At 34.5% G+C, this 17,985-nt stretch overlaps 1 protein-coding gene and 1 long non-coding RNA gene across 3 annotated transcripts in view; one reads left to right on the top strand and one right to left on the bottom strand.

The window, feature by feature from the left end:
• The window catches only part of LOC101961352 (ATP-binding cassette sub-family A member 9), a 56,422-nt gene continuing 38,437 nt past the window's right edge, over positions 1 to 17,985 (top strand). For both annotated transcript variants that reach the window (XM_005328250.5, XM_040268527.2), the window contains exons 1-9: positions 1 to 392; positions 2,295 to 2,396; positions 4,172 to 4,385; positions 8,526 to 8,690; positions 9,278 to 9,381; positions 10,117 to 10,343; positions 12,764 to 12,905; positions 13,733 to 13,918; positions 14,772 to 14,919. In XM_005328250.5, the coding sequence (XP_005328307.2) occupies positions 2,301 to 2,396; positions 4,172 to 4,385; positions 8,526 to 8,690; positions 9,278 to 9,381; positions 10,117 to 10,343; positions 12,764 to 12,905; positions 13,733 to 13,918; positions 14,772 to 14,919 (1,282 nt within the window). In that variant the 5' untranslated portion in view covers positions 1 to 392; positions 2,295 to 2,300. The remainder of the gene's footprint in view (positions 393 to 2,294; positions 2,397 to 4,171; positions 4,386 to 8,525; positions 8,691 to 9,277; positions 9,382 to 10,116; positions 10,344 to 12,763; positions 12,906 to 13,732; positions 13,919 to 14,771; positions 14,920 to 17,985) is intronic.
• On the bottom strand, positions 11,553 to 17,909 carry LOC144375998 (uncharacterized). Its single transcript, XR_013435973.1, has 2 exons — positions 16,967 to 17,909; positions 11,553 to 14,668 (listed from the first exon to the last, which is right to left on the bottom strand). It is a non-coding gene; the product is annotated as an uncharacterized LOC144375998 (long non-coding RNA).

Here is a 17,985-nt window from a genome sequence, read left to right on the forward strand (position 1 = left end):
TTAGGGCCCAATATGGAAAAGAAAGAGAGAGAGAGAGAAAGAGAGGGGGTGGGGGAGAATAAGAAAGGCTAGATTCTCCTTTGCTTATAGTTCCTAATGTTTGCAAACTCAGCCAACCATCTGCAACTGTGAACTCCCTGCAGAGGAACTAGATGGAGACAAAGAAATGGAAAACAGCACAGGAGTCACTATGTGAGCATAGAGCTTTTGGCAGTCTGGCTGCATGGAGACCATAATCCTCTTCGGAACTCTGTCTAAAACGGAACAATTTACAATTAAACATGAAATTAAACCCACGATGTAGTAGTGACCCAAAGGAATGTGAATTCTCCAGGACACAGAGACCCGGGGATGAACTGTGTTTCTAGATTTTTGCTTCGGCTTTCCTGAGAGTAAGTTAACCTCTAAATTGTGATTCTTTTGTATTTAGAAATAGAAAGTAAGACTAGAAAGAGAGATGCCAAGTCTTTGGGAGGAAATCATTAAATGCCGTAAATTATTTTTCAAATCATCCGAGTATTTTATATTGTGTGGCTAACTAAACGGTTAGGGAACTAAGATTTTCCATTTTGCCCTATGACTAAAGCACATTTGGACAAGTAGCACATATAATAAAAATGTCTAATGGATAAATTTAAAGGAATATAACTTTATGTTGCTTCGTTGCAAGTTGGAGCTATTTCTAAAGTTATTTGAATTAGTCTTTTTTGTGGGTTTTTCAGTTTCACTGCCAGAGGAAGATTAAGTGTTAGAGGATATGAGACTTTCTAGATTTTGCATTGTTTTTAACTGATTTGAGAATATTTTCATCAAGAAAACTTAGGGAAATAATTTTGTTGAGCTTGTTTAAGATACTACATGTATAAGAATTTTTTATCACATTTACTGTGCAAATGTGAATAACAAGAATTCTGACTGGGAGATTACTGACTTGTTATAGCCAATTTATTATTCCTATATTATTTCTATATTATTTCCTATTCCGAGCAATTTAAGTGAACTTGATGTTCTGTGCATGATGGTGAGTGGTATTTTTATATCCTGATATTTACATCAAGATGTGTAGTGGAAAAAATAAGTCTTAATCAGAAACAGCTACTCTTGCTATAGTTAGATGATGCAGTTGTTTTTATTCGTAAATATTTCCTTGCACATGTATTAATTTGCAGGAAGAAAGAAGAGCAGTCACTTGGGCAATATGTTTACTACTTTTAGACACCAAGGCTTGCCACAGGATCTCTTAACTGAGAATACTGCGATTTGGTACTAGTCAAGGTTTCCAGCTGTTGTAGCCTCTTCATGGCATCATTAGAGGGAGCTCATCTACTTGGCTAGCAAATTCAGCCCTAATTCTCTAAAATATCCACCACATTTCTATCTACTTGCCTTTGATATTGATGCTGTGGAGCTTGTATTTTTCTGCTGGTTGTCTTGAGATATTTTCAGATTTTAATTATGCAGAATCAAGAAAAGGTTAATTATGCTCTTCAGTATGTGATACACAAAGGCCTTGTTTGGGAGATTTATTTCCTTTAACTTCTGTCTCCCGTTTTGTACCTAACTCCATTCTTACTTCCAACTACCCAAAGAAACCCTCCTATTATATTTGATAATGATCCATAAATTCCTGGATTATTTGGAAAATGTATATTGCACATAGTGTGAATTTGTACAAACAATATTGTGGTATAACTCTCAATCATTTCTTTTCTCTTGTTTTTGTATTGTCACAAAGTTTTAAAGATTTCTCATGTTGATGGGTAGATATCAATTCATTACTTCCAATTTCTACGTAGTACTGTTTGGATAGTATTTATCAACCTTTGTTTTATAATACCATGCCACAATACTCTACAATATGATGAGAATCTTTGTGCAGGTCTCCTCCTGTGCCCATAAAGAATTTCCTTGAGATAAATATGTAGGATCAGAATTTGTTGATGGTAGAATACTGCTAAGCAGTAATAGATTCGTAAGTAATCATCTAACTGACCAGGTCATTCTACCCCATCAGCATGTTGCGGGGACAGCAGTCCTTACACTATCAGCTCTCTAATTTTCATGAGTCCAAAGAAGAGTAAATAGTATCTAATAGTTGTTTTCACTTTTATTCTTTCAATACTGAGTTTAAGCATCCGTATTTTTTTTTTTAATCTTGAAACACTTCTTTAGGCATGCAATTGGAAACAGCTGTTATACTCTCTCTCTTTTTTTTTTTTAATTTGATTGCACAGTGTTTTCTATTTCAAACCTTTACATTTACTTCCTTTACTTCCTCTTTTTAAAATAAATAGGTCAAAATGAGCAAGAGACGTATAAGCATGGGTCAGCAGATATGGGCTCTTCTCTGCAAAAACTGTCTTAAAAAGTGGAGGATGAAAAGAGAGACCTCACTGGTATGATTCAGTCTACATGTTTTTATATTTAGAAGAGGAAAAATATTTTCTCCTGCAACACAAACCCATATTCATTATTTAATATTCCACTTATACTCTAATAAACAGGCTAGATTATTTTCCCAAATACTGGACTTTGTGATTTTTTCCAAATAAAATTTAAAATACAATTATTATATGTCTCACTAGAGATGATTTAAAGAGCTCATATTCAGAAACTCCATGAGAAATGAAACCATATCTTTATAATGCAAAAATAATTCCTAACATCTGAATTCATTTGAATCTCATTAAGGCAAAAGTTCAGGGTCAAACTCAAAGAGAAAAAATTTAGTTCAGAATTGAACCAAAGTTTAAAAACCAGTTTTAAAAAAGGGAATTAACCATAAAGAAAAGATGGAAGTATAAAGTAATGGACATGTTAATATCCTGAGGTGATCATGGTCCAATATGTACCTAAATAAAAACATCACATTTTATCTCATAAATATGTGTGAATATTATATGACAAATAAAAGACAAGAAATTTACTATAGTGCTTCTAAACTTTTGTACTAGGATACAATGTTATTTTGAAATAATAGGAATATAGACAAACAGCAAAAGAAAATGACATTTTTATCTTATACTTCTATCAAAATGGTACTTATTTTAATTATAATGATTACATATGCTATGTGTTGAAAATTTGATAAACTCAGAAAAACATAAAAATATGATTAAATTACTCATAAAATACCCATATTCAAGACCCAGTGTATTAGTGATCTTATGAACATTGTGTGTATGTGTGTGTGTCTATGTGTGTGTGTGTGTATGTATATATGTATTCATTCAGAAAATAGGTATTGAGTACTTGGATTCTCAGTGAAGAAAGCATAAAAAATTTCTGCATAGGGCCAGGCATACTTCTGCAATCTCAGTGACTAGGGAGGCTGAGACAAAAAGATCGCAAGTTTGAGGCCAGCCTTAGCAACTTAGGAAGACCCTGTCTCACTAATATAAATAAATAAGTAAATAAAAAATAAAAAGGACTGGAGATATAGCTCAGTAGTGAGTGTATTCAATCTCTGGGATGGAAAAAAGAAATCTGCATGGAGCAACAATTACATAAATATGAATATATAACATGAGCTCTTACTTTATATAGATGTTTTATTCAAAATATAGACAAACAATAGATGTAGACATAGATCATACATAGCTAATATTGGGTGTGACAAATGTGGCACATAGCTCTTTGGCAATGCCTTGTGTTTAGAATTATAACTAAAATCATAAAGTGGGTTCTTATTACTGGGCTTTGAATGCATTCTATTGCAATTCTATTTCCAGAATTGGTCAGAGTGATGAAAGAATTTTAAAATGCTTTTTAGGAGAAATATTTTCACCTTCTTGCCAATATAGGCAGTAGAATATAAAAAGGGGATCTTGCTCCTGTTGAAGGAAGGTGCTTATCTATTCCAAGACACCTTCCTTTTTCAGCATGACTATAAGCTACTGGGCATTCATGAAGAATCCAACCTTGCTTTAAGGAATGATAAACTAAGATTCTCACTCATCACTGGAATTTATATCACAACTCTGTCTTGATGGACAGTGTGCGTATTTCAAAATGTATAGATTAAAGAAAGCAAAATCCAGACACTTAAAATGTCAGAGACAGAAGAACAGAGAAAAAAAAATGGGAGCAAACTGCACAACAGAAGTGTTTTCTGTGTTTTGTGGTAGAACACATATTGATTTGTTTCTTTTTTTCTCTGATTGCTACATAGGAATGGCTTTTCTCATTTCTTTTAATACTATTTGCATACCTCCTTTCTTCCAATTTACATCAAATTAATGACTCTCCGCAAAAGTCTGCAGTGGATCTGAATCTGGGACGTGTAGATAAATTTAATGACTCTAATTATGTTATTGCATTTGCACCCGAATCCAAAACTACCCAAGAAATAATGAACAAGGCGGCTTCAGCTCCATTCATGAAAGGTATGTTCTCTTGCAATTCATGATAATTTTCTTCTTTGCAAAGTATAAATATATAAATTTGTATTGTCATTTTCTTGACAGACTGTGTTCAATGTCAAAGTTTCTGGTGTTTATTAAAAACATTAATGTATATTCTTTTCCAATAATAAGGAGGTTTTCTTACTCTGTTAACTGGTGTCCTATTTAGGAAATTCTATGTTAAAAGGATACTACCCTTTATAGTACATTTCAAAATAAAAAAGTCCAGGGTTATTTAAATGTATGTTATTTTTTAAAGAATATTCTGGAAAGGTTGGATGAGAGTAACAACTTGGCTTTTTTAAATCTATTCAGATACATAAAAATTGAGAAACTAGATTGCAATGCCAAAACTGCATGGGCAATATTTACAACAAAACTAGGTAACCAAGTGTTTCCTTATTCCCCAAAATGTAAGTGATGGAGGAAGAAGCTCTGACAGCTACAAGTTTGGCATGGTATATCTCTCTGGGAGTAGTAGGAGAGCAAGGGAAACCATGAGTATCAGAAGGGCCTGAGGAGGCCTCCTTAAAAGTGAACAGGCACGTACTGGAGAGAAGAGATGGCCAACTTCAGAACAGCAACGAAAACTACCTCGGTACTTAACACTGGTAGTGCAGTGTTGGAATGCAAAGTGGGATATACTAACTAGGCTACTATGGAATAGTCTAATTCTCTCACCTTGAGTCCCTGAAACTCAGGATATCAGTATGGAAGAAAAAGGATGCAGAGTTCTTGGATAGGAAATTTACAGGGTGGGAAAGCTTTTCATTCCAGATAGCTAGAAAGCCACCCCAAAACTAATGGGTTATGTCAAAAAGAGTCAGCAGCCAACTCAGGGCAAGTTGTATTTCAACAAGTGCAAATGATTCAGAACTCATCAAATTGATATTTAAATCCATGTTTCCAGAATATATGAAAAGAAAATCTACCTGTTTTACATTATAGGATGATAATGAATGAGTTCTTGTGAAAATTTATAAATAAGACAAAATACCATCTTATATTCTGTGTGAATGGTACTATTACACAGAACAAATAGACAATAGAAAGGTACTCATTTATATGTTTTGTAATAACTGAATAAAAGAAGTGATAGGAAAAACATCATCAATCTGAAACCCTCACTGAATTCATGGATCTAGACACTGACCATTAATAGCTGCCAATATCTCAAGAAAGAAAATCAGAAGTTATGAGCTTCTGATAGAACAACGTGCTACCACCCAAGGTGTGGTAAACAGAATTAGATCTGAGTTTGACTAAGCCTCTGGATCTAGCTGCTGGATTGGAGGAAATAAAGAAGAAAGAAATTTATGTTGAATTTTATCAAGAGTATGTATTCCACAAAATTATGTGAGTTAAATGTCCTGGGTTTCCAACATCATTCTAAATTGAGAAAAACTGGAAGTATTCTCTCTAAAAACTGGAACAAGACAGAGACACCCTTTTTCATCCCTTCTATTCAACATAGTCCTTGCAACTCTAGCCAGAGCAATTAGAAGAAAGAAATTAAAGGGATACAAATAGGAAGAAAAGAACTCAAGCTATCCCTATTTGCTGATGCATGATTCTATATTTAGAAAACCCAAAAAGCTCCACTAGAAAAATTCTAGAACTCATAATTGGATTCAACAAAATAGCAAGATATAAAATTAACACCCATAAGTAAATTGTGTTTCTACACAACAGTGATGAATCAACTGAGAGAGAAATTAGGAAGACTATCCCATTCACAATAGCCTTAAAGAAAATAAAATATTTGGGAATCAAACTAACAGAAGAGGTGAAAGACCTCTACAATGCAAACTTCAGAGCACTAAAGAAAGAAATTGAAGAAGACCTTAGAAGATGGAAAGATCTCCCATGCTCTTTGATAGGCAGAATTAATATTGTCAAAATGGCCACAGTACCAAAAGCACTATACAGATTTAATGCAATTGCTATTAAGTTTCCAATGACATTCTTCACAGAAATAGGAAAATATAGTCTTGAAATTCATTTGGAAAAATAAGAGGCCCAGAATAGCCAAAGCAATCCTCAGCAAGAAAAGTGAAGCAAGAGGCATTTACCAGACCTAAAGTTATACTACAGAGCTAGAGTAATAAATCAGACATGAAGACCAATGATAGAGAATACAAGACACAGAGAAAAACTCACATAAATACAGTTATCTCATACTAGATAAAGGCACCAGAAACATACATTAGAAAAAAACATACATTAGCTCCAAATGGTGCTAGGAAAATTGGAAATCAATTTGTAACAAAATGAAATTAGACCCCTGTCTCTCACTTGCACAAAACTCAATTCAAAGTAGATCAAGGACCTAGGCATTAAACTAAGACCCTGTACCTACTAGAAGAAAAATTAGGCCCAAATCTGTGTCATGTCACCTTAGGAACTGAATTCCTTAACAAGACTGCTAAAGTGCAAGAAGTAAAATCAAGAGTGAATAAATGGGATTGTATCAAACTAAAAAGATTTATTAGCAAAGAAAACAGTCAAGAATGTGAAGAGAGAGCCTACAGAATGGGAGAAAATCTTTGCCACCTGAACCTCAGATAGAGCATTAAGAGGATATGTAAAGAACTCAAAAAACACCACACACACACAAAAAAAAAAAAAAAAAAAGAAAAAGAAAAAAAAAAACCTCACAAATAACCCAATCAATAAATGGGCAAAGGAACTGAACAGGCACTTCATAGAAGAAGGAATACAATCAGTCAACAAATATATGAAAAAATGTTCAACATTTCTAGCAATTAGAGAAATACAAATTAAAACTATACTTAGATTTTATGTCACTCTAGTCAGAATGGCAATCATCAAAAATGCAAGCAAAAATAAAGGCTGGCAAGAATGTGGGGGAAAAGGTTTGCTCATACATTGCTGGTGGGTGTGGCCACTATGGAAAACAGTATGAAGATTCCTCAGAAAACTTGGAATGGAACCATTTTTTGACCAAGTTATCCCACTCCTTGGCATATCCTCAAAGGACTTAAAATCAGTATACTATAGTGATGCAGCCACATCAATGTTCACAGCAGCTCAACTCAACTCGCAATAGCTAAACTATGGAACCAAACTAGATGCCCATTGATAGATGAATGGTTAAAGAAACTGTGGTACATATACCCAATGGAATATTACTCAGCCATAAAGAAGAATGAAATTATGGCATTTACCGGTAAATGGATGGAACTGGAGGCTATCCTGCTAAGTGAAATAAGCTAATCCCCTAAAACCAAAGGCCTAATGCTTTCTCTGATATGCAGATGCTGACTCATAGTAGGCAGTGAGGAGTGGTGGTTCACTGGATTGGGATGGGAAAATGGGAGGAATGGAGGGGAAATGGGAATGGGAAAGATAGTAGAATAAATTGGACAAAACTTTCCATGTTCATACATGAATACAGGACCAGTGTAACTCCACATCATGTACAACCACAGAATGGGAAGTTATTATTTTGGCAGCGAAATGAAATGTTATACTGCAATTGTGCACAATGAATCTAAATGCATTCTGCTGTCATATATACCTAATTAAATAAATAAATTTTAAAAAAAGAATGGGAAGTTGTACTCTATGTATGATACATCAAAATGCATTCTACTGCCATGTATAACTCAAAATGAATAAAAAAGATATTAATAAAAACAGAAAAAAATGGCCTGGATTTGATCAGTACTCGCCTTTTACGTTATGTATTTTAGAACAGTCTTTAAAGAAACACTGTTAAATTTTAACAACTTTATGCTGTCTTTGGAAATTTGGCCCCAGTGACACCACTGTCAAATGGAAATAGTATATACTTTGCTGTTAGGTCTGTCTAGGCATGAATTTGATGGATGCTTTGATGAGCTATTATCTAAATACATTATGCATTAAATTATTGGCTACTTTGTTTGGAAAGGTACATATATTTGCCATATGATACTTCTGATTTACCTAAAGCATTAGGATCCCCCACTTTCCCTTGAAATGTGTCTCTTACTTAGACCAAGCCTTGTCTTTAGGGAAGAAACAGCTCTAACATCACTTGAAGACAATTAAATTAGGCACGTTGTTTTGGGGCCACATGGAAATCTTACTTAACGATTCCCTTTTGTTGCCCGACAGGAAGAACAATCATTGGATGGCCTGATGAAAATAGCATGAATGAGTTGGATTTAAATTATTCAGTAGACGTGGTGAGAGTCATCTTTAATGATATGTTCTCATATCATTTGAAATTTTCTTGGGGATATAGAATCCCTAAGATGAGAGAACACAAGGACCATTCAGGTAACTTTCCTGGTAGAAGAAAGAAAACATTTTTGCAATTATGTCACTGACCACAAGGGAGTATGTGTGCCAGCTGGAGTGAAATGAAGTACCCACGCCCTCAGTCTGCAACTTTACTTTCTCAACATAAACGATTCGCTTATTAAATAAAATCTACATAATTAATTACATTATTTCAGTAAGAATTTATATTTCCAATTATTTCAATGTTTTACTCCTGAATCATATCTCAAGAAAAGGCTCTTGTTCAATGATTCCTATCTTTTAAAAAGCTTGTGGTTTTTGGTTTGCTTGATTTTTTTTTTTTTTTTTTTTTTGCCACTAACCAGAGAAGAGCAATGTTGAACAAAAACGATCCAAAATATTAAATGAAAAATCATTGAAAGCTTGTCTTAAAGTCAATAATAAGGCAAGTCTGGTGTGTTCCCCTCAAGTGTGCTTCATAACCCTCAATTGAGAAGTTTTTCTAGGCAATATGTGTGATTGTGGTTTCTGAACGCATTTTGGAACATTGGAAATTTTGATTTTTTCCTATAACCAAGACTGTCCTATCCCATAATAATGAGTGTGCTCTGCTTTTCCTGCAGCTCACTGTCAAGCAATTGCCAAGAAAATCACCTGTGAAAGTTCAGTGTTCTGGGAGAAAGGCTTCGTGGCGTTCCAGGCTGCCATTAATGCTGCAATCATAGAAGTGAGTACTAAGTCCATGGGAGCTGGTGGCATTAGGAATTAAATTCCAATGAGTAGAGACATGGCTTGTCTTATCATTTATTCACTTCATTAATTAAGCATAATATACCAAGCAGCTTCTATATCCAAACCATTGTGTAACTACTAGGCATTGAAAAAGAAATAGGGTACAGGCACTTCTTCTAGAGAGCCTGATAATAAGGGAGTTGGAAATATGGATGCATAGGCATAATAAAAGTTTAGGTTTTATTATGGCATTTTTTTTCTTTTATCTTGTAATTTCTTTTTTAACTCCCCCCTTCACAGGTTTCCCCCTTAGAGTTGTATAGTAATAATGAGATTCATTGCTACATATTCATATATGCTCATGGTATTATTTGTACAGTACCATTCCCCAGTATTTCCTCTATCATGAGATCTTAAATATTGTACTAGGCAATCACTGAAGTAAGAAATACTCTTAAAATCCATCAGAGAAGATTTCCTAAGAAAGTGTCATTTTAGCTCAGATTAAAACAAAAGTAGAATTTTGTCCAGTGAGGATGGTAACTAGAGATGTCCTAAGGAGTCAAGATGAAACCCAGAAACTCCAGGAATTACAAGGTATCCATCATGAAGGATATTTATAGTCTATATATTTAAATGTGAAATGTACATGTCCTTGTGATTAAGAGAAAAATCATGATGCCGTAATTAGATTGGTGTTAACGGTTTGTCCATTGATACCTTGCTTTAGGTTGCAGTGAATCATTCTGTGATGGACAAGCTGATGTCAGTTACTGGATTAAACATGGAGATACTACCTTTTATTGCTCAAGGAGGAATTGCAACTGATTTTTTCATTTTCTTCTGCATTATTTCTTTTTCTTCATTTATATATTACGTCTCAGTCAACGTTGCACAGGAGAGGCAATTCATAAAGTCGCTGATGACAATGATGGGACTTCGAGAGTCGGCATTCTGGTAAATTGCATGACTACAGTCCGCCTTGAAGCATGGGCAGAAGAGCTCAGCTGGCTGGACTCCCTAGACCTGTAAAGCATCGTGTTTAGACTTAGCATGTTCTACATGAATGGGCATGAATGGAAGTGATGGACTTATTGGCTTGGTAGCTGAAAAATTATTTTTTTAATTAAAAGAAAGCCTGGTCCTATAGATAATCTGCTAATACTCAGGGCTCTTGATGACCCTCAGTCCCTAGTTGTCATGTCTGGGTGAACCCAAATATATCAGAATTGAGGTTTCTGATGCACAATGAAATCTCTATTCCAGATACTGTGTCAATAGTGGTGATTCCCTCTCACCCCACAAAGAGTGCTTGTCACTTTGAATACATTGAGAAAAGAAAGCTGATCTGTTTTTGAGCACCGCACTTTCCTTAGTGGAGGCAGTAGGGCAGAGTGGGAAGAACACACAGGCCTTGTAGGCGAAGTCACGGGTTGTCTCATCATTCAGTAGCTACACCGTGAACTAGTTACTTCAACTCTTGAAACCTCAGTCTTGTTTTCTGTGAAACACTGGTGATTATATTTACCTCTCGTGGGTCATGACAATTAAAGAAAGAACTGTATTTAAAGTGCTTCATGTGTGCTTAGGAAGACTGACACTGGATATGAGAGAGCTGTTGGTAGAATTCTGAGGAACAGCATGTTCTAAAGGACAGAAGCTGCAAGCCTGGTCACCAAGCTGTGAATAGGGAGTGAGCAATAAAACTTTTTCATATCTTTAGCCAGCTGATGTATTAGACCCTAGAGGAGAAAGGGGGGCAATGGAGTTAGAAAGCAATAGTGTGAGTCTTGAATTTGCCCATTACATGTTCTGGTGTTATTCTCAACGTCAGACAAAACATATAGAAGTCATGATTGGTTCATGCCAAATAGTCTTTAGAAGAAAGATGCTGTTGAGTAGGAACACTATACATTTTTAATATTGCTTATATTTACCAAATTTATTATTATTTTCTGCAGAAGTATTTAATATACTGAACTTAGAAGTAGAAAAGATGAATTGCTTGGTTTGGTCTACAATGGGTATTTTTTCCTTTTTTGGTAATAAAGTGATAGATCATGATATCAAAGCAAATATGGTCACTATATTTTAAAAGATAATGAAAATCTACAAAGATCCAGAGAAAAGCAATATATATGGTTAAAAAAATGTAACGAGGAAGGATTAAAAAGTCAGGTCTTTATTCCCTTCCATAAAAAAAGGCTGTGACCTTTTATTCATATAGCATTTGAATGAAATTGAGGAGAGGTTTATAAAATGCAGGCAGATGAACAATTTCAAAAGAACAGTGTATGATGAAAAGGGAATTGTTACAATTGGGCATTAGTAACCAGATTTCCCAAAACATGACAGCATTTTCTGCTTTAAATAAAAGAACACCAAAAATCCATTGTTGGCCCAGTTGCCATATTAAATCCATAAAATACCTGATTTCATTTAATTCTCTTATTTTCCAGTGAAGGAAACTTAAGTTTAAAGAGATTAAAGAACCATTTCTCAGGATTATCTAGTTACAAGGTAATAGAAAATTTGAATCTGGGTCTGTGTGATAAGCACGCTTATTCTCTTCCACCATACAGAATTTTCTTCCTGTTTTTATGGCATTAACAGTAAGGAACAACACATCTCCATATCAATCTGTTTATCTACAACTATCTATGTTTTATATCTGTGTATATTTGCATCTGTATCTAACCATCTATACCAAGACTTGTAAACTGTGGCCTTTTTCTATAGAATCTGCAAACTAGAAATGACTTTTCATTTTAAATGCTGAGAAAAAAATTTAAAACGTAGTACTATGTGGAACATGAAAATGTGTAGGAAATTCAAATTTCATTACCTACAAGTACATTTTCCTGGAAACACAGCCACACATCTCTTACATATTGTCTAGGGTTACTAGTGTGCTACGAGGGCAGAATTGAGTAATTGCCACACAGACCTGTTCGGCCTACAACGCCTTCAATATGTATGATCTGGTTCTTTAGAGAAAAGGTTTGCTTACCTCTGCTTGATTGTCTATTTTTCTGTCCATGTTGTTTGTTAATTACTTAAAGAAGGTGTCCAAAACTGACAGCTCATGATAAACGCTTCCCTGAAAACTTTTCCCATCTTGTTACCCACTTTTTTCTTTTTTTCTTAATTTGCAATTGGCTGTCTATTTTGCCAATTTGCTGCTTATTGCCTGTGTTTCCCTGTAGAATATGAGCTTTTGGGCAAGGAAGTGTTCTGATTTGTTAGCTATTGTCTCCTTTTTATCCTTGATAGAATGGTGAACCTCACAAACCATTTGCTACATGAATGAATGAATGAATGAATGAATGAATGAATGAATGGTAGCACACTGAATCCATGCTCTGTTTCTCTGGCAGGCTTTCCTGGGGTTTGATATATGCCAGCTTCATCCTTATCATGGCCATTTTGATGGCCCTTATTATAAAGTCTGCCCAAGTTGTCATCCTAACTGGTTTCGTGGTGGTCTTTATTCTGTTTCTCTTCTACGGCCTGTCCTTGGTAAGTTGGTGAATTCTCATTTTCTTTCTCTTTCTCTCTCTGTCTCTCTCTACAGTCATGTGCCACTTATTCTATCTTCACCTCTTCTGTTCTGTTTGCTGTCTGCATGAAACAGTTTCTAGACACTACTAAAAAAAAAAAAAACTGATGAAATTTTGTATTAGCTTTCCATCACTAAAACAAATGCCTGAGATAATCAACTTAAAAGAAGAAAAGGTTTATTTCAACACTAGTTTTATTTTTGTTGTTGTTTTGTTTTATTTTTGGTACTAGAGATTGAACCTAGGGTGCTTACTCACTGACTCACATCTGCAGCCTGTTTTATATATTATTTAGAGACAGGGTCTTGCTAAGTTGCTTAGAACCTTGCTAAATCGCTAAGACTGACTTTGAACTCACAATCCTCCTGCCTCAGCCTCCTGAGTTGCTGGGATTACAGGTGTGCACCACAATACCTGGCGTGGCTCACAGTTTTGATGATCAGTCCATGGTTGGTTGACCCTATTTCTTTGGGGCCTGTGATTGGGAAGCACATCACAGCAGCAGTGCATGGTGGATCAAAGCTGCTCATCTCATGGCCAGGATGCAAAGAAAGAAAGTAGAAGGGACCCTAAGGCTCCTCCATCCCATTCCAGGGCACACACCCAGTAATCAGAAGATTTCCCACTAGAATCTATTCTTAAAGGTTCTGTCAAACTACCGAAGACACCGTGGGCCTAGAAACAAGCCTTTAAACAGAAGGGCCTTGGGGGGACCCTCATCTAAATCATAGCAAACATAGCTTTTTACTCAGCATTTTTCCAACTGAAGTGCTTTTCTTCTGTCAGATAACTCTGGCTTTCTTGATGAGTGTACTGATAAAGAAACCTTTCCTGACCGGCCTGGCCATCTTTCTCCTTATCATCTTTTGGGGGAGCCTAGGATTCACAGCATTGTACAGACATCTTCCTGCATTTTTGGAATGGACCTTCTGTCTTCTAAGCCCCTTTGCCTTCACTGCTGGAATGGCCCAGGTAAGAGTTAAGGTAACTCTTTTACTTTTTAGGGAACATTCTAAACAAATTCCCTCAATAATTCAAGCCACATGTACAAAGCATTAAAATTTACATGTGCCTTTTGTCAAGACAAACACTTAAGGGACAAGAGTTTTTTGGTTTTTTTTCCTCTCCGCATAATTATTTATTTCTTAAGTCATTAAATATAGGATTGTACTCTATGGTTGCTGTGGTTCAGCTTCTACTTGTAATTGATTGCCCTAGTTAACATTTTTCTGATTTAAATTTAGAAAACATGACCCTCAATACTATTGAAGGATTTGAAAGCCAGGAATTTAGAATAAATCTCTTTTTATATTTAACTGGTCATTTCATTATAAAGCTGAACCTCTTCAGAAAAGCTAATTCTAGTTATAACATTATGACTATAAAAGGCTAAATGGAAAGTTATGCTCCATGGTAACTCATTGAATCTTACTATGACTCAATTAGAAATCGTTCTGCTCAAATGCTAATATGCTTCCCCGCTCCGTGTTTTTGTGCTGGATTTGAGACGCCTCCCGGACACCCTCCTTATCTCCATCCTAATCCTATTGAAGTCCTGCATTGGGTTAAACTGGAACATCACTTGAGTTCCTTTAATTCCTAGAAGACCTCTGTGCTGTCACTTGTGGTTTGCAGATAGATAGGTCGATTGCTTTGCATGCCAGTAGATCTGAACTCTGTAAGATTCAAATTGTGTTTGGTTTATTTTTGCAACCCCAATGTCTGAAAGAAATGAGAAAATAATCATTTTAATGGTGTATCAATTATTTCTTTAAAAATTTAATGCTATGTTAATCTTCTTAACATTCTGTATATCTTTTCCCAGCTTATACATTTGGACTATGATGTGAATTCTAATGTCCATTTGGATTCTTCAAACTCCTCATATCTAATAATAGCTACTCTCTTCATGTTGGTCTTTGATGCTCTTCTCTATTTGGTATTGACATTATATTTTGACAAAATTTTACCCAGTAAGTAGAAGCATGGTTTTATTCAACACAATGTTATCAATTGCATTTATTTAAAATAACTGTCTACAATGTACTGTATATAAATTATCTAGCTTTTTTTTTCTAAATTTCTAAAACAGGACAGATAATATTCTGCACTCTATATGAAGAATTACCATCTAAGTCTTGGCTCTTCTCTAACACTGAAGGCTATTTCTTTTTAAAAAGAGGCACTTGCAAGAGTTTATGGATAATGAATCTGTTAATACAAATATAGTTCAAGAAAAAGAAGTGGGTAGCCCTCAGATTTGTACTTGGTTATAAAACCTAAATCAACAGAAACAAATCCACTACAACAATGATTTATGTGGTCACTATATAACAACCAAGTAAAATTTATTCCAGCAGAAGAATTTATCTTAACAAATTAAAGAAAATAATGTCGTTATCTTAACATACACACTAAAATTTGATTAATATCCAACATTGATAAATGCTAATAAAAAGATTTTGTCACCCTAAAAATAGAAGAGAACATATTTAGCCTGACCAAGATCAATAAAAAATTTGAAATATATAATATTAATAAAATGTAGAAACTTAGAAATGAAAACAAAATGCTTTGATAAAACAGGAAAAAAAGTTTAAAGACAAATTGAGAACAGTTTAATAAATCTAAAATTCTGGAAAATGAAAAACTTCTGGAAATGAAACAATTTGGAAAATAAAAATTTGAAGACAATATAATTACCCTATTAACCTTTGAGACATAGCTAACTTTAATAGTACATAGAATATTGCAAGGATAAACTTAAGATAATTTATGTACGAAGGGAATACCAGGATATTCTGTTTCCCTAAATGAGGTTATTTTGCATGGACACATCTTAAATATTTTTTACTTTTTTATTGTTGCATTATGATTATACCCAATAGTGTAATTGCACACATTATAGCAATATAATTTGGTCAATTTTGTTTCACAGTGCCTCCCCTTTTCCTTTCCCCTTCCTGCTGATCCCCTGCCTCTGTTCTACTGATCTCCTTTCTTTTTCCATGAGAACCCTCCACTCCCCCACCCCACCTTTTTTTCTCTTGCTTCCACATATGAGATAAAAAAAAAAATCTGAGTTTGGCTTATTTCATTTAACATGATGTTTCAAGTTCTATCTATTTTCCTGCAATGACATAGTTTTATTCTTCTTTGTGGTCGAATAAAACTCTATCAACATTGACAGATCTTTAAAATCAGGTTATTCTCAGTAATTGAAGAAAAGATTGCCAAACCAATTCTAGTAATTTTGAAGAAAACATGATTATCAAAAGAGGTATTGTAAGAGCCCAGGGAGGCAAGCACTTCTTTTCCAAAAAGAAGAAAACTGTGTTTTGCTAGCTATGAATTAATGAGTTTGAAAATCATCTTGTGGAAGATTTTTGTTGAAATTAGAAATAGTTTGTAAACTCTATTGAAAGGGAAATTTCCAGAAATGGCATCTAGCTGTAGTTCATTGGGATAAATTATTCCAGAAAACATCATGTTGATTTTCACAAGGTTACTATATTAAGTGACCAGAAAAAATAGATGATGTGGTGTATCTGAACTTCATGATAACATGTGACAACGAAAGTCCTTTCTTTATCCTTAAAGTAAAAAGGACACATACATGGTGTTTAGGTAGCATTATATTTTTTAAAAAATATTTTTGTAGTTATAGGTAGACACAATATCTTTATTTTATTTTTATGTGGTGGTGAGAATTGAACTCAGTGCCTTATGCATGCTAGGCAAGTGTTCTACCTCTGAGCCATAACTCCGGCCTGGTAGCATTATATTTTTAAAATAAAATTTAATACACCATACTAGATGATAGCATTCAAAGGCAACTGTTGAGCAATAGGTTGACTGTGACCAAGTGACATTTTTAACAATAATTCCAAGAGTCATATTGGAAACAATGGCTGTCATTTTACAACATCAGTCTTCTGTCTAAAATAGAAAATAAGAACACCAAAAGAGTGGGAAAATAAGGAGTTAATCTGGGCTCAGTTTGAAGTTATTGTTTCTTACCATTGAGGCCTCCATACATTAAATCTCCGGCTTCTGAAGATGGTATATTTTCCATCCCTTGAAACAATGGATGTCCTATTGGAGATTCATTCTGCACACAGAGTTTTGTTCAGATTAATTCTAAAGTCTCTTTTGGATTAGAATTTCTAGAACTTTATAATAGACTGAAAATGAAAAAGGCTAATGTTGACAATTTTGTTGAAAATTTTCATTTCTCTGAAAAAATATTTTGCAAGTAGTCAGTAGGTACATAATTGAGGGAGATAGATAATTTCACCATCATGATACTTACTCTGGAGTCATACTTTATTAGTATGGAAAATGTATTTTAAAAACCAATCAGTATATTCTTCCTCCTACCCCTTTAAAAGTGAGAAAACCAGAAAAATACACTTGGTAGAATAAATTGGCATGATACATAAAAGTCAACTCAGAAATGTGCTCAACCAGATCATCCATCTTATCTGTGAACACTTCCAGAGTTCATTAAGTTCTTCTCTATTCTTTTCTTACTATTTCTGTTCTATTTCTTTTCCTACTCTATTCCTTCCAAGACTAATGATGATCAAAAGCTACCCTTACCTTGATGAGAATTACCACAAGGAAGCTCTTCATTTTTCTCATTCTTATTATACATTTGCTCCATTTGTTTTATTTTTAAAATGTGTGCCTACTTCTATAGTCTCCTCTAGGTTCTCTGAGATAGCGTATCTTGTAGATGCTTCTGTCACTGACTTGATAAAACACCACCACTTGATAAAACATCACCATAGCCAGGGACTCTGGCAAGCACATTCCATGTCTGCCAAATCCAAGAGGAAGTTGTTCTTAACTGTCAGATTTAAATTTTTCTGAAACATCTCACTTTGATTTGAGGATATTTGCTACATTCTTCTCATATTAGAAACATTGTATCAGATGGTAACATTCCAGTTACTTTTTCTTCATTGTTCTTTATATGTCAAAAGCAGTTACAACCATAATAGTCTAAGGTGATAATGTGGGTTCAGGTTTACTGT

This window comes from Ictidomys tridecemlineatus, chromosome 3 (genome assembly GCF_052094955.1).
Source record: "Ictidomys tridecemlineatus isolate mIctTri1 chromosome 3, mIctTri1.hap1, whole genome shotgun sequence".
Classification (NCBI taxonomy): domain Eukaryota; kingdom Metazoa; phylum Chordata; class Mammalia; order Rodentia; family Sciuridae; genus Ictidomys; species Ictidomys tridecemlineatus.